At 46.5% G+C, this 16665-nt stretch overlaps 1 protein-coding gene across 1 annotated transcript in view; it reads right to left on the bottom strand.

The window, feature by feature from the left end:
* Nucleotides 1-16665, bottom strand: part of cpamd8 (C3 and PZP like alpha-2-macroglobulin domain containing 8) — a 38799-nt gene that overhangs the window by 3789 nt on the left and 18345 nt on the right. The window contains exons 25-41 of the mRNA XM_079740389.1: nt 16334-16402; nt 16091-16247; nt 15790-15966; nt 13929-14010; nt 10636-10792; nt 10290-10364; nt 9206-9371; nt 7966-8052; nt 7594-7730; nt 6999-7154; nt 6102-6164; nt 4639-4889; nt 3899-3986; nt 1518-1592; nt 1189-1294; nt 809-919; nt 118-330 (exon numbers count right to left, since the gene is read on the bottom strand). Of these exons, the coding sequence (XP_079596515.1) occupies nt 118-330; nt 809-919; nt 1189-1294; nt 1518-1592; nt 3899-3986; nt 4639-4889; nt 6102-6164; nt 6999-7154; nt 7594-7730; nt 7966-8052; nt 9206-9371; nt 10290-10364; nt 10636-10792; nt 13929-14010; nt 15790-15966; nt 16091-16247; nt 16334-16402 (2170 nt within the window). The remainder of the gene's footprint in view (nt 1-117; nt 331-808; nt 920-1188; nt 1295-1517; nt 1593-3898; nt 3987-4638; nt 4890-6101; nt 6165-6998; nt 7155-7593; nt 7731-7965; nt 8053-9205; nt 9372-10289; nt 10365-10635; nt 10793-13928; nt 14011-15789; nt 15967-16090; nt 16248-16333; nt 16403-16665) is intronic.

Below are 16665 nucleotides of genomic sequence, written 5' to 3'. Positions count from 1 at the left end.
TCATTCGCTACCATGACCCGAGTGGTTTCGGCGACAGCTACGATGCCAGGACGGGGTCCGGGTGGGAAGCCCCCCCGGGGTGGATGTGTCGGGGACGTGGCCGCAGAGAGCTCTTACTCTGAGGACACTGCGACAGCGGCACCTGCTCCATGCGTGTGCCGTTGCGGCAGGCCGCCACCTCCATCTGACACTGGTTTGGGTAACGCCGTCCGTCCGCGCCGCACACCGGCTCCCCGTCGTAGCCGCAGTCCCGGTAGCAGGTGCAGTGCTCGAAGCGCTCCTCCTCCGGGCAGCCAAACATGTTGTTGCACTGGTTCCCCGGCACAAAGCCTGAAGGAGGGGGGTGAGCGGGGCTGTTACCGGGGGTGTCATGTGTTTGGAAAAGAAAACAGTCCTTCCGCCAGTCCTGTTATTGTGTGAAGTGCTCTGTGAGAAGAACTGCTTTTTGAGGCGATGGTACCTGCCTCTGTATGAGCGAGGTTCGATGTTAGAGCGCTCACAAGGTGTTTTGCTCACCTATCGGAGCATTTCATCCCTGATTGGGTTTAGGGGAATCCATCTCGCCCTGCGGATCCCAGCTGCGGGAAACGCTAAACTGCTCAGTGGCGGAGAAACTTGGATTTTGTTTAGGTTCAAAGCCTTGCTCTCTTCCGCTCTTTTTTCCTGCTCTCCCTCACTGCCTTTGATTGACTGGTTAGTTTTCCCGACGTGCAGGCTGGAGCAAAGACCTTTGACCCACGCTCACACAGTTTACCCGCGGGCGATGGGTGTGTGCGGCGTGTCTGTGCAGCTGCCGGGGAAGTCTCACCTATCCACTGGTTGGTCGAACTCTCCACCTCATTACAAGTGGGCCCGTCGCACAGCTCCCGGGCCAGCGGACTGCTCTCGCTGACGTTGTAGAACCTCGTCGCCTCGAATGCTGGCGACATCACATGCACGCACACACACACACACACATATAATCACACGCACAAACAAACACACACACAAAGAGGCAAACACATGCACACACACACATACACACACACACAAACGCCCACACAGCACACAAACACACACACACACACAAACACACACACAGATCCAAAAAAGATATTAAAATCATAAATCATAATGATTCTGAAAGGGGGGCCTTCATACTCTGTTAATATTACAGAGCAGTACTTCAAATATTCATGGGAGGCCCACCTGGTTCATAGTAGTCATAGACTTTGACCGGAACAGGCGCTGTCTTGCCTACTATGTATTCCCGCACAGCCTGGAAGCTTACACAGGTCATACACTGGCTGGGAATCTGAGGGAAGGTGACCAACATAGGGGAGAAAACCACAAACACACACAACTAGAAACAGCTATAAAGACGTAGATACACATACATATAGTACATGCATTGTGCAATGCAACATCGTATAAAATACTATCTATACAATACATTCAAACAAACGCGTCAAATATGCACACCCGAGCAACAACCACTCTTCCTGCACTACAGGGTGAACACAGACAGCAGGACTGACCTCGTCAAAGTAGAATAGCACCTTCCTGCCATCCAACTCGTATCGCTTCAGGCCCACTCTCTTGTCCATCAGCAGCTGTTTGGGGGGGAAAACAGGTCAAAAAACAAACCCATAGAAGCATCCATTGTCTGGTCAGGCACAGACAATCACATCCGCTCTGACATGTTTTCATGCTGCAGAGGAAACCACAAGATTGAATGTTTGTGTTGGATTGGGTTTTCTCACAGTCCAAACACGTGGTGCGGGTTCCCAAATGTTATTTTGTGGTTTCCGTTCGATTCCGCTCTAAGTAGATCCATGCACTGCCTCTTGTTGTTGTCTGAATTTAGGGTCTATTGAGCACTATGTTGTCATGAGCTCATCGATGACTACAATCCCAGATGTTCTCTCAACTTTCTCCCTCCGTCTCATAATTTGGAGAGAGGGGCGTGAAAACACATACTTTGGGTGAAAGCATTCAGTGAGGATGCATATTTTCTACAGAGTCACTCAGATTTCAGGGAGAGGGGTTTGTGTGTTGTGGCGGTGGTGTGTTTGTGGTGCTTTCCGAGTCCAGTGTGGAGATGTTTAGGCCATTTTCCGGACCTGAATGGACTCTATGTTGTATGAATGGTCAACGGGGAGGCCCTTTACTGGATATAGACGTGAATGTGTGAGTCGTGTGTGTGTGTGTGTGTGTGTGTGTGTGTGTGTATGTGTGTTTGTAAATGTGTGTGTGTATGATTGTAAGTATGAGGGCATGTGTGTGCTTGTGAGTGTGTTTTCTTTTATGAGTGTGTGTGTGTGTGTGTGTGTGTCTGTGTGTGTGTGTGTACACAGGGAGGCAGTGATGTTCATTTCCCCCACTGGGAGAATTCTCATTCTGTCAAATGTGGCAGCCTTCGCACAGCAGGGGTTTATGAGGTGCTCAGCCTGGGCTGGCGCCACCAAGACACACACACACACACACACACACACACACACACACACTACAGTTCATAAGGCATTTTTTGAATGATGAGCAACTATAAAGTGTGCCATGGAGTCCTGAGCCCACAGCAGAACAGCCCCCCCCCCCAACAAACACACACACAGAAACACACAAACAATCATCACACACACAATAATAATACACACACACACACCCAGCTCATTACATGGGGTGATAAGATGTTACGGCCACGAGGGCCCACGTCTGAGTCAGTGGTCCACTCGTTAAACACGAGCGGGGTCGGGGGGGAACAACAGCCCCACATGAATGCGGACGCCAGGCCTGCTACCATAAATGGAGGAATGCGAGTGGCCGTCTGAGGGACTGTAGTAAAACAGCCAGGGAGCTAGCAGGCATGTTAGCCACCGCGACCCGGGTGTAATACACACGCATACACAAACAAACACAAGGCTGTAATCCCATTAGCCCATTGGTATGTGTTTATATGTGATTAGCAATGTCAAAATGTTTGTTTGCCATCTCCCTATACAGGCAGGCCAAGAGAGAGTGAGAGCGAGCGAGGGCAAGAGGGGGTTCTTTATGGGGGTTCTTGCCTGCAGGCTCAGCTCTCAATAACTGTGCAGTAATGAGGGGCGAGCTCCTGATGTGTGCTTGATCCCCTAGTGCTGCTTTAAAAGGTCCGGCCCCCCGTGTCACCCAGCACACCACCTCCACGGGCAGCTACATCCATCCGTTAGCTTATTAATTCATCCATTCATTCCAAACCTCCAGCCTCCCCCAGGCCGGCAACATGGCCTATTGTAGCCTTCCTCTACTTGACCTACACCTATTCTCTGGAAGCAGCATCACTGCCATGACGTTTTCAATTTGAAAAGCAATTTGAATTTTGCAGAAGGAAATGTGAACGCCATTGAATTCACAACATTGAAATGTTAATAAAAGAGCACAAACAAAGAAATTCAGATGACCCTGTTTTCAAAGTATACAATGTCATGGTATGATTTCCATTGTGTTTACATTTCGATATGCAAAATTCCAAACATTATGGCATAGATTGGCTTGCCCACTTCTCTCTCCCTCGCCTTAGCTAATTGGGGGATTTATCTTAGTATGTTTTGAGGATGGGGTGGAGGGGAGGGGTAACTGTGAGGGGAGAGGTGCACAGCTGTGTGGGGCTCACATGTTCATTTTGTACTTTTTTTTTGGTTACGCTCCCTGCTATCTTGAATGTTTATCTAGAGAGTGAAATTTAGATCCTAAGAAGTCGACATTGTCAACTGTTGTAGTGTGTGTGTAGAGTTACTTCTTGAAATGCTCGAGGGGTTTTGCAAAGGGTCCTGGAACTGTGTAGAATGTAGATATAAATATATGAGGCGCGTCGGAACCATAGCATAACTCCACGGTGTGTGTGTGTGTTTGTGTGTGTAAGTGGGATTGCAGGATTGTGTACCCTCTCAAGGCTTTCGATATCAGCTCGGAAACCGGACAGCATGGGAACCTCTAAGACAGCCATGTTGGAGGAACCTGAATGGAGCCACCTAGAGAGAGAGAGAGAGAGAGAGAGAGAGAGAGAGAGAGAGAGAGAGAGAGAGAGAGAGAGAGAGAGAGAGAGAGAGAGAGAGAGAGAGAGAGAGAGAGAGAGAGAGAGAGAGAGAGAGAGAGAGAGAGAATCATATGTCTGCATGTTTTTGCAACTCATGTTAACCAGTTAGTGATCCTCTTTTTGGATCTAATCCTTCATTTAAAGTGATACACTTCGGGGAATGTTGAACTGACACAGCGACCAAGGGTTAGGATTAGATAGTCTAGAGGCACTCACCAGACCCCAAATAACTCCTTGATACCGGTACCCCCGAGCCCCATGAAACTGTTTTAAAGGTGGCATAGTATACCACCAGGTGTGAGTGTTATTAGCCATTACAAGCCGTTGTGAAAATCTGCCTCTTCTGACATCACAAGTGGACGTGTCCACCTGGATGTGTGCTGGATAGATCAGTCTACCGGCCGTACCCAGTGGACTGTGGCAAACGTTGCTCATCTATCCGTCACACATCTAGGTGGACACGCACACTTGCGGCAGATTTTCAAAACGGTTTGTAGCGGCTGTTCACAGTCCCACCTGGCGGTATAATATGTCTCCTTTAAATCCCTCCCTTTAAATCTCTCCTTTAAACCGCAACGAGACGCTACCTGGCGCAGGCCTCCAAGGAGATCCGGTAGTCCATGCTGTCCTGGTGGGCGGCGGGGTCTTCGTCGTCCAGGGCCGCCCGCCTCCTGCGGTTCAGCTCCGAGCGGTTGTCGTCGCGGCTCCGGGCGCGGGGGGCCGGGTGTCGCGGGGCAGAGGGCTGCGCGTGTCGCTCCTGGAGCGGCTCCTTCAGGACCACCTTGAGCTGGAACGCCGGTTTGGCCACAGGGTCCGGCACGTTGTAGGACACGTCGATCTGGGGGGGGGGGGTCAGTATGAGAACAAAGCTTTGGACTGGGTTAAGCGTAGTCTACAGTGTCTTTCATCTATGTAATGACAATAAAATCACTGTAATGTAATGGTCGATTAATGCTTAATATAGATTATTAAACGGCTTTGACAATTCCTGATTCAGATTGGTCAGCAGCCTGTTATTTGAATTACTATGAATATCAGACTTTTACTATGGATGCTATTTCAAAGCATAGAATGTAGCTCTATGCTTTTTATTTTATTTTATATTCTGTTTCACATAATAGATTTCTTGAGTAAGTAGCCTCATAATAAACAGATGATTTGAGGTCCTGACTAGTCTTTCAGTTTAAATGCTGCAGGTGAAACATGTGCACGCACACAGGAAAGTCATCGCCCACAGCAACAACTGTGTGGATAGGTAGAGACATACACATGTGCATGCATGTGTACACACACTCACACATGTGTGCAAACACGCATGCATAGGAACACACACTCACACCCTCCCTCTCTCTTTATAGTTTGCCGTGTCTTGTATTTCATTAAAGCCCAGGTGCTGGTGCCCCTAGGGGAAGAGCTCAAAAGAAGATGGGGGGGGGGAAGACAGGCAAACAGACGTTGATACAAAGAAAGAGAAGTTTGCGAATTTTCTGTAGAATAAAGTGGAGGAATAAAGCCGAAAGAAATGGACATTATAGCAGTTGAGAGAGAGTTGTGCGCAGAGGGGAAGACGAGACGAGAGCACAGTTATATAAGGCGGTATGGAAGTGGACCGGAGAGTGTGACCACCATAGCACGTCTAGGACAGTGGGGTAGGACATTAGAAGTTTGTGTTTGTTGGGGCAAGCTGTAAAGGCAATGAACGGTGGAAAATAAACCACTAAGCCCTACCAGATCCTGATTTCCACTGAGCTGGGCAGGACATTTTTTACTGAATTTGAATGAGAACCACTGTCGTCCCTGTCGGCAAATTCTTTCAATGCAACTGGTAATGCATGCATGACATTATACTTATCCCCCTTTGGTAACTGCGGGTGTGTGTGTGTGTGTGTGTGTGTGTGTGTGTGTGAGAGTGAATGTGTGTGTGTGTGTGTGTGTGTGTGAGGGAGAGAGAGAGAATGTGTGTGTGAGAGAGAGAACGTGTGTGTGTGTGTGTGTGTGTGTGTGTGTGTGTGTGTGTGAGAGAGAGAGAGAGAGAGATGCTTGCAAATACCTGCATGAGACAGCAGCCTTCTCCTTTAGCGCTGACAAAGAGACCTGTAGGGATACTGGGGATCTGTGGAGAGACAGAGGGAGAGAGACAGAGAGAGGAAAGATAGAGAGATCGATAAAGAGAGAGTGGGAGTAAGTGCAGAGAAGAGAAAAAAATATACAGATCAAGAAAATAGGAGAGGAGAAAAGAGAGGAAAGTTGGAGAGCGAAAAGAGGAGAAAAAATATTAAAATATCAGATAAAACCAAACAAACAGAATGAAAGAAAAAGAGAGGAGCGGTCCAGGATAGAGAGAGGAGAGAAAAAGAGAGAGCAATGAGGCAGCGAGAGGTGAATGAGTCATATGTCAACCAAATGAAAGCCGGCTACACTGCCATACTGCCACCTGTGGTTCTCTGGCCACTAACCAGCGGGCCATAATTGGCTCCAATTAACATGACACCACTAATCACAGCAGAGGAGCCCGACTGCCACTGGAGGGAGCGCCGAATACTCGCTCATCTGGACTGATCTGGGGCCACACTGGTCATTTATGGGAAGTCTTTAATGAAAGAGGGGCAGTACAGTGAGGTTATTAAGCACCTAGTTTTACTTGGCGTGGTTGGGCCGTGTGAAGCGGTCCTGGCCACGGCACAAACAAATAAAAACAGAGAGGTGAAGAGAGGTTTTAACGCTGCAGCACACTGAAACGCTTTTTAATTTGGCGCCTCTGTGAGCTGGAGTCAAGTGGGCGAAAAAGGCGCGGTGTTTACACAGCGGTGCATAGATTACTATTCAATGGTTCAAGGCTGGCGTCTTAGCGGTAATCCCAAACAGTGGTGACCATGTGTGCAGCAGATTCCCCTTAATCCTCCAGGATTTGTTGCTGTACTCGGGGATGGGTCAATATTAGCAGTACCTTGGCACTCTGGAGGATCTTCTTGTTCTCACGGTGCAGCTCGAACGTCTCCTGGAAGTCCAGGTTGGTGGAGGCCAGGGAGATGGTGAGGTTGACCCCACCCACGTAGGACAGGATCGCGTACTCGGACAGCGCCTGCAGAGCCACACACGTGTCCTGGCGTGCGCAGAGATTGTGGATAAGACGAGAAGTGTCAACGAAGGGAGCCAGAAGATAACGACGAGGCAAATGGTTTCTTTGTCAACACTTAGTCACCGAACCGTTTCATTGCCATGATGTCAAGGTGTGCGATGAGTTTGATCGTTGTTTTTGGCTTTTAGGGCAAACCGATGTGTGAATGTTGGCTTCATCACATCATGGGTAAACCCTGTCATATAAATGGCAAGAGAGGACTTTTTCAAATGCCGTTCATTGTTATTTTGTCCTTTTAGCGGACTTAGTGTGGACTTTAGATACATGATGTAATCAAGGAGCAGGTAGGAGTCAGGTGTATAGCGCAATGTCTCCTAGTGGTAATCACTCTGACGTGGGGGATCCAACCCAGAGCCCACTAGACTGCCCCAATGGGTGGAGTGAGGTGAAGGAGGAGGGTCACCTGTGTGGAGGAGAAGCCCCCCAGGGCGTTCCTCTGCTGGGAGAGCCATTTGACCACCGGCAGGGCCGACGCCACGTCACCCAGGAGGGTGTACGTCAACAAGCCGTAGGCGGTCATCTCCACCTCCGCTGACACCACTATGGAGGGATGGAGAACTAGAAATGAACCTAAACTGATGCTACGACCTACGAGGTTAACATGTTGAAATATTGACGTCGTTTTGAAACTTGAAGTTTGGTTGTGTTAACGTTCTCTTATGCTCTCTCTCCCTTCTTCAACCGCGATAAGATGCCCTCAACATCTCTGGTGGTCGGCACCAGCTGGTTGTTCTTGTTCTGTATAACTGAAAGGTAAGATCCGAAGGTGTCACACCTGACTGGGATAGGCCGTCACTGAAGCCCATGAAGGTGTCCTCGTCGGTCACCGTGGTTCCCGTGAGACTCCAGTGGGTGAAGCCGTCTGTGGTGGGTAGTGGAAGAGATCGATGGAGGAACACAGAGGAAGAGGAATAAATCAGTGCAGAGATTACTTTCAGGAAAAAGAACATACCCAAAGTAAATAGAGTATTTCTCCACAACTGCAAGAGCTGTGATATGTCATCGTGTTACCGAAATAAAGAGAATACCTGTGAGATTGTTGCAAGTGAAATAAACAATGTGGATACTACTTGGTTAGAGTGAATAAAGCATAGGTGGAGGATTTCATTTCCGCCTGAAATGAAGGTCATGTTTTAGATTGGATATCACCTAGTGCATTATCAGTTGGTAGCCCTATATTACTGAAAGGACATAGCACAAGTACCTGGGTCCATATTTGATAACAATAAAGTGAGCAAAGAGATCAAAGATAGAGAGGTTTAAGTAGAGGTAGGTTTAGGCAAAATCTCCAAATAAATCAATAAATCCAGTGTGAACCAATGTCAATTTGACAATATAAACTTGATGAATAACAAACAGGTTGATGTCTTGAGAACCAAATATATAATTTGACACTTCACCCCTCTATGGTCAGGGTGAATATAATTGAATGGCACCAAGCCAAACAATTGCACCATACGGCCACAGGATGGCAACGAAGAACGTATGTTCGGATTGAAGGCAATTTACCTATTTCCTCTAAAACCGCTAAAATTAGCTAATAGACATTGATTGCAGTCACAGAGCGATACAATTTGGATTGTTGGAATCAGTCACAGTATCAGTCACTCTTCCATCATTACATTTATAAAATACATAACTTTTTGTTGCACATGCTTCTTGTTTGGTGTTGGAATTGTCTTTCATTTAGCTAACAATGGCAACTATAGACCAAAAGTTGAGAATCTTAACTTTCTAGGGGTGTTCCACATGACTGCCTTCTCACGCGTTTAAATGCCTTGAAACGTATTTTGCAATCGGTGGGTAGAGGCTTCACCCGGATACGGGTCATTTCGGGACGAAGAGGTTAACCTAACCCGCGTGTACACTAAAAATACCCAGCCCAGTTCCCATCGGCCTTGAAGCCTCTGAGGCCTGAGTGGTCAGGGGGATGTGTTTAGTTTGAGGCTTCCCGACGTCCGATGTGGGTTCCCTTTTTCAGGGACAGCGGAGAGGAAGGCGACTGTGGCCCTTACCGTGCGTGATGGCCATGTGGTTGAGGCGGCGCAGTGCCAGTGGGGCGTACGGACTGCGGAGCAGAGCCAGGGCGTAGGCAGAGAGGGCTGTGGTGTACGGGTCGTCCGCAGAGTAGGTGTTGGTCTCAAGGAACTCCTTGGCCTTGGCCACGGCAACCTTTTCTTCCTGGACCAGAGGACACACACACACAAGAAAGACACACAGGCATGCACACACACACACACACACACACACACACACACACACAGTAGCTTATACATGACACAATACACAAAAAATATTTCAATACATAAATCCTCACTTCCATCATCATCTCTTGTGGCTCTTGAGTGGTCTAATTGAAAGCTTTTGCACAGGTGTGCTTTTGCAATAAACCTTTGGGTCAGCTTTAATCTCTCGGCTTCATGTGGTATTATTCCATTACATCTAAAACGACAAGGCTCAGACAGAGGCTAACCATAGCTATGGCTACATCCGTCTTGCATTGAGGTGAAATTGAGGTTGCTTTGATTTATAGTATCCATCCATCATTAGGGGGATTTATCCCTCATGAGTCAACAAGGGAAATCCCCATGAAAGACTGCAACTACAGCCAGCTTTTACTGGAGTGAAATGACAGTGGGATCTCATGCAGAACACAGAAGCGCAGCTGACAAAACACAACAGAAATTAGTGTAAGCAGCAGCGTTGTGCACCCTCACAAACAACTGCAGTCGTTCTGCAAATTGTCTTGTTGTGCTGACTTTTGGAGGGTGTTGTTCTTTATAAGACTTAACAGGCACCATGCCAATAATCATAAGAGAGCATTAAATGAAGCACAGGTGTGTGACGGACATTAACCAGGACAACTTCATGGGAACAAGCTGTTCCTGGTGTGGTCAATCTAAACTCTGATGTTTACCCTCAGGATGCATTGACGTCGTCCGAGATGTCGCACACTTGTTTTTCGAGACAAAATGATAGGGTGTTGGATGTCTACTTTAATCAGAAACTATTTGGTCAAAACAATGCTCCGAAAAACCAAAACAAGTTTACTATTGTGACGGACTTGACTGTGGCGGTTTGTTTTGGTGAACTGCTGACCTCAGTGGTTATCCCCGTTTCCAGGAGCGCCGCGACCACATAAGCTGTGAGGGATATCTTCCCATGGATTCCGCCCTGTGGAAATATGCAATGCGGATGGTTTTAGTAGACATAGTGATGCGTGTTTTGATACACATAGATGGGATGGTAGGTACATCGACTGGTCCATTCTACCCATGAACAATATGGTCAAACACAAGGTCCACAACTATGGGACTTACTAGCTTATACATAGCCTGTTGAATTGGTTGCACCTTGACTACTTGTCTAACATCCCCCGTCTCCCCCAATGCAACCACATAGGTCTCCACATATATCCATGCGGTGTATTCATGCACAGGCATACCTGCAGGTCTTTGTTGAGGATGCGTCCCATAGCAGGGAAGGAGCCCTCGTTTCTTTGATGTTTAATAAGCCAGGACTTTGCAGCGCGCAGCTCCTCAGGGTCAATAAAGATGAAGCCCCGAGACTGGGCAAAGGACTTCAACACAAACGCCGTCAACCTGAAGCAGGGAAGACGTGGATAGAGGGAGATAGGAGAGAGAGAGAGAGAGAGAGAGAGAGAGAGAGAGAGAGAGAGAGAGATGTAAAGGACAGGGAGATGAAAAAGTGTTTTCCCAAGATCCGCTCAAACATGTGCCAACAGATCCTTAAAATACATCATCCTTAAACCACAAAAGTTCACAGCACATTAACTTTAATGTAACAGTATGAACCATTTCCCAACAGCTTAGACAGTGGAAGAGGTTAGGCTGAGGTAAACTGAGTGAGCGTGACGGTGAACCTGAAGACAGATGGCTAAGTAGATAGACAAGGACCACTGAGGTATGGACGGATAAACCGTATGGGAGGAATAACAGCTAGTTCAGTTCAGCGTTGAAAGACCGGGCGGCAATGTTCCTCGAGCTGCATCAGGTATGTTATTGCTTGTGAAACCAGGAATATTCTCCAAAGAATTCAGCATCTTAAACGCGCCCACCGATCCCCAGGGATGCCTGCTGTGAAACCCCATGCCTCTCAAGAGTGTGACTGAAGGTTTAAGAGGGGATGATCTCAGTGGGGCCATGGTGGAGTAAATGCAGAAGGACCATGAAGCCAAGGGCATCCCTTTGGGGGGGATCATGGCCCGAGCTAATAAACACACACTCCTCCATAAAGAACAGACCTCCCGGTGGTGGCGGGAGGTTGTTCTCCACCGACTTCGGCCAAGTGCTCCTTAATAATAGCAACGTATTCCATTACAAAATTCCCAGGTCCACCTTAGCCAGAAGATGAGGCAAGCTGCTCACGATACAGAGAAAAAAAAGGAAAACGAAAAAAAACTCACAAGCAACAGGAACACAAAGACATTTGCAAACGTTAATTTCACGCGCAGCCCTGGAGGGGAAAGAACATACCAAGTGAGAGTAGCAGGGGAGTGGAGAGCTGGCGACAGGGGTCCTACTCCCATGGTGGAAGCTATTAAATCTCGCCCTAGCTGCACATGGAGGTTGTGGCTCCCCAGTGAACACTGAGGAATGGACTCCATGCATAACGGGGATTTCAGGTTTTCTTTACTCGGACGTTAAACAACGTTATGTAATCGGGGCTTGAGGCGCCTTGCTGCTCAGGGAGGGCCTCAGAGCCTCTGAGACGCTGGGATAATTTAGCGGGCAAGTGGAGAAGCTGAGGTTACCATAGTTGCACCTATCAGTCACACCCAGGGCCACTGTCACATTGGGAAACGTCTTTGCACTCTGCTCTTTGACTGTCCACTCCTAAACGCATCCCAAACTTCTCTCCAATCGCTTCTCATGAATCGTTTTGAGCGCCATCTTGGAATAAGTACACTGGAGTGATTTTCCCTAAAAGGCAATGCACACAAGCTCGATACAAATGTTTAGATTGCTGTTTCTCACAAATTGGAAAACCATAAAATACATTTGGTGGTTGAAGATTAACTTGGCTCTCTGTCGGCTAATCTTATAAATGCTTTCTACATAGTGTACAATAGCTTGACGAGACCCTGGGGAATTCGGTAAAAGACGGTTTGGTCTTTTATGACATTGTTTGTTGAACATGCAGATTGAATGTTATTTGAAATTGAGCAAATATTGCTTTCTTTCGCAAATAGTCAGCCAGCCAAAGATAACACATGCAGGTCCTGTGTCAAATACCTTAAAAAACTGAAATTGGCACATGAAATGAACCTGCCAAGAATATTGCTTGTTTTTTCTCTCTGGTATTCAAAACCCATTCCTCTATTACTGATAGCACAGTTAGATCAATCTTCAGCAGACACAAATACCCTGCCAGCCAAAACTTGTACCACTGAGGAAAGACCCTGATGGAAGAATGAAAACACTCAAACAGTGCCATGTTGACACTTTCTCCCTTTTCTCTCACAAATTGCAGGATGCAACCACTTTTTGCATCCATACTTCTAAACAAGTGCAAGTTGGTGCACTTCTGAACTTCTTCTCTCTCTGTCCTTTGGACCAACAACATTGGTGTGCTAAAGCCACCTCACAGAAAGTCGTCGACTGTTTACCACAACATCTCTTACCTATGTCATTATATTTTTCATTGCTCCCTGACAATTTCCGTTCTGAAGTATTTTAACAAGCTGGAATACATTAACACTGCATTAAGAGTGCTTTAAAGAGCAGCAATAAAGGCCCTGCTCCACTGCTGAACCCTGGATCAGAAACAACAGCGCGGTTGTCTTTGGCGTATGAACACGTGGCTGATGGATTCATAAAGTGTTTGATGGAGGTTTATGGAAGGTTCAACCATCTGTGCTGTGCCCACCAACCTGTACACGTGTGGCCCGGGGCTTTAGGACAAACTCAACACCAATCCTTGCAACATCCGCATTTCCTCCCAGAGACATCTGTGGGCAATTTCAATGTTCCCCAAGAGTCCAAACGTTTTCACAATACCGGAGGACCATGCTTTTACCTTCCAGGCAGAGGGGCACAGAGTAATTTGTATGGGGGAGTTGAGAAAGTCTCCACTGGCGGAGAGGTGGGAGCTGGTCCAGGAGGCCAGTGCAGTAGGGGGCTATTATGGCATTTTGGTAGAATTTACCCCCCTTTAACGGCAAATACATTATCAAAGCCTACCTACCTTTGGGATCCAATTTGTTTGGCCATAAATGCCCATGGTTAATGCACCCAGCTGTTTCATACTTTCAGCTCTATTAAATATTATAATACCGATCTAGCTCATAAATCAACTACCGGTATGCGCTTTGCCCCAGGGCCTCAATCGGCCAGCATTAAACCACTTCAAAGCTGATATTTTTTGGTAACTTTATGAGACACCTCTGGCTTTTTGCCTGCCTCGAGGAGATGTAAACAAGGCCTAAACACTTGCAGAGGATAAATTCAAGCAGATTTTAACTCTCATAACAGGAATGCATTCATTTAACAACAACATGCAGTAAAGCTGATAAGAACCCTTAGCTGCATACCTACCTTCAGTTTGAGGCTTAAGGAATGTGGAGAAATCTCTCAGATCAGATTAGAGCTCATCTCTATTGGACCTTCATGTTATTGCGCAGATGTGTTAATGGTCAGGCAAACACAATTATATCAACACAAATACAGAGAATGCAAACCACAAAGATGAAACATGTCTGAATAACGGTTGACTTACCACATACTTCCGGAAGAATCCCTCTCTCCAAAAGCACTGTAGGACCCATCCTGGCGCTTGTAGGTCAGCTGCCTCTGATAGCCTGGGAAATGTATCCAAACAGACAGATGAAGCCAATGAAAAGGCAAAAACAAACAAGTTTTGGATAAGATGCAGTACACATTCTAACATTTTCAGATTTGTATCGTTGACCGTCTCTTAATTCAACCAGGGTTTTGTTGTTGTATCCTGGTAGTGACTGGCCCACATAATGATTGACCCAAGCATTCATAGTTTCCAAACCTGCATCGGAATGCCGATTGAACATACAAAATTGATGACTTCCAGATTTTGAATTAATGAAATTGATGGCTTCCAGCTTTAGAATGTATCGACTCTTTGGTGCAGAGTATGAATGGCAGTTCTCATAGCGGCTTTTATTTACAGTACAACATTCCTGAGGATCCTTTCACAGCCTGTCCTTGCAAGAGATAATTCATCGAAGTTGGTGCAAGAAAAGTTCAAGTAAAAAAAAAGAAAAGTTCAACAGGTTATGGTGAGGGGTAATATTAGAGGTATTTTTTCCTATTCCGGGGCTGATTTTCAAGATAAAAATGTAATTTAGTTATTGCTAATGCAATTCTGTAAGTCAGAGCAAATACATTCAGATAATCCCATTGTCAGTATTAAATATGATCATTTTGATTTGTATTATAGGAGGTCTTTAAAGAGTTGAAAGCCATCCAAATGTCTAGAGATGGTTGAAATACTTTGGCACTAACATCACAAGACACATCCAGAGCCTTTATCCGGCAAAAAATATTTTCCTCCATTTGAGACAGACAAAATAGATCTGAAGAAATGGAAAACACTTAACTTGTCCTTGGCAAGAAAAGTGAATTGTATTACAATGAATGGGCTCCCCAAATGACTCGGTTTCAGTGCATTCCACCTTATCCTTCTAAATCTTTCTTTAAATCCATTGTTCAATCTTTCACTTCATTAATATGGAACGATGAGTTCCCCTGGAGTACATAGAGAATTACTCAAAGCCTAAATTACAGGGGGGCTTATCGCTCCCGTATTTCTGGAACTTTGCTCTACAAAGAGGGTATGACAGTGGTTCTTGTGTAAAACAAACTATAATACATTCAAAGTTCTTCATCAAGCTAATTTAAAACTCACTTCTTCCTATGGTCCAATTCTTCAAATGCTTTGATGAATAGATAAGGCTAAGCAGTCTTAACAAGTGACTTGAAAGGTTTCCCTGGGCCAATCAGATTTATAGGATCTTGTTAACCTCCACACCTTGCAGCATTTACAAGAAAGGCAGGAAAATGTTGGGTCCCCCATTAGCTTACTCTCGATATAGCATTTGGAGGTTGACCAAGCTGACCAAAGACCAGCTGCTCCTTTTGGTACATGGTGTTAGTTCTCAGGTATGCTGGCTGACCCCTTCAGGAGAGCTTTTCCACCTTCCAACTCCCAACTGGTTCATTTGGTTTCTGTCCCTTCCATAGAAGATTGGTAGAGCTAGTCCCTGCCACAGAATTTTGGTCTGTGTTGCATACAATTGACATAAATCTTGCAAGGATTTGAAAAGATTAAGAAAATTCCTCGCAATATTCTTGAGTTCAGACAACATTTTGGTGGGCTGATCGAAAAAATACCCAGACAGGGTTTACTGCAATGTGTGTCCACGTCTTAACAGCAAGCTCTTTCTTCCGAAAAAGGTTTTGAGGGAATTCTCACGCTTTTCCATTGCATATTTTGTACTCCCGCCTCAGATATCCCCCCTAGAATCCAAAGGACTGCATGTGAACCTGCAGGACTAAGGGGCATTCATTTGCACTGAAATACACGGTGCTAGTGCTCTGCTTACCCTGCAGCAGATAGTCAGTGGCCTCCGTCTCCACGTCTGTACTGAGCTGCTGGGTCTTCTGCAGGTACTTCAGGACAAAGACGTTCGGGGCGAAGTGGATCATGTTTTGCTCCCCACAGCCGAAGGGCAGACGCAGGAGCTTGTCCAGGTTGTTCAGGGTGGGCCCCATCACGTCCCCTACCACATGAAGACACACACGCACACGCTCGTAGGAAACCATTGTGTCACCTGACCATAAACTCCAAGCCTTTCAAAGATCTTAGTGGAAGAGCATTCTCGAAAGGCAGTTGGAGAAACCTACCGATCATGGATGCGGAGGCCTTCTCAGATCCAGGGACCACGTTTTGCGGGACCCCCAGGGTGAAGGCTTCGTTGTGGTTCTCATCCGAGTCTTCCTTCCTCCAGATTTTAAACTCTCCGACCGAACCCCAGCCCGTGGAGAATCCAATATGACGTATCTGCAGGAATAACGCAAAAAAAATGCTTGAAGCTCAACTCAGAATAGTACAATTTCATCGCTATGATGTGATGGTTAAACTCCAACCTGGTTTGGAAGGGGGCCTCCCCATTGGAGGATCAGCGATTCATTCGACGGCTGTAGACCATATCCCACCTAAAGAAAAAGGGGAGGGATAAAGGGAGGTGATTGCAGTTCTTTGGCTCTGTGGTTGGGCCATCGTTTCGGTGTGGCCGTCACGCTTTGGATGATAAATAATCACAGTCGTTACGGGAAAGTCAACAAGAAAAGCCAGGAAGTAACGACTGTGAATAACAAGTCACTAGTGCTGCTTTTGGAATGCTACATACTGGGCACAAGCAATGTTCATCTGCCAAGGCACGGCAGAGGCCAGTGTGATTCACCCGACAACCACACAC

This window comes from Pollachius pollachius (genome assembly GCF_949987615.1).
Source record: "Pollachius pollachius genome assembly, chromosome: 7".
Classification (NCBI taxonomy): Eukaryota; Metazoa; Chordata; class Actinopteri; order Gadiformes; family Gadidae; genus Pollachius; species Pollachius pollachius.
The sequence above is the reverse complement of the archived record's forward strand: the minus strand, read 5'-3'. Positions and strand labels throughout refer to the sequence as shown.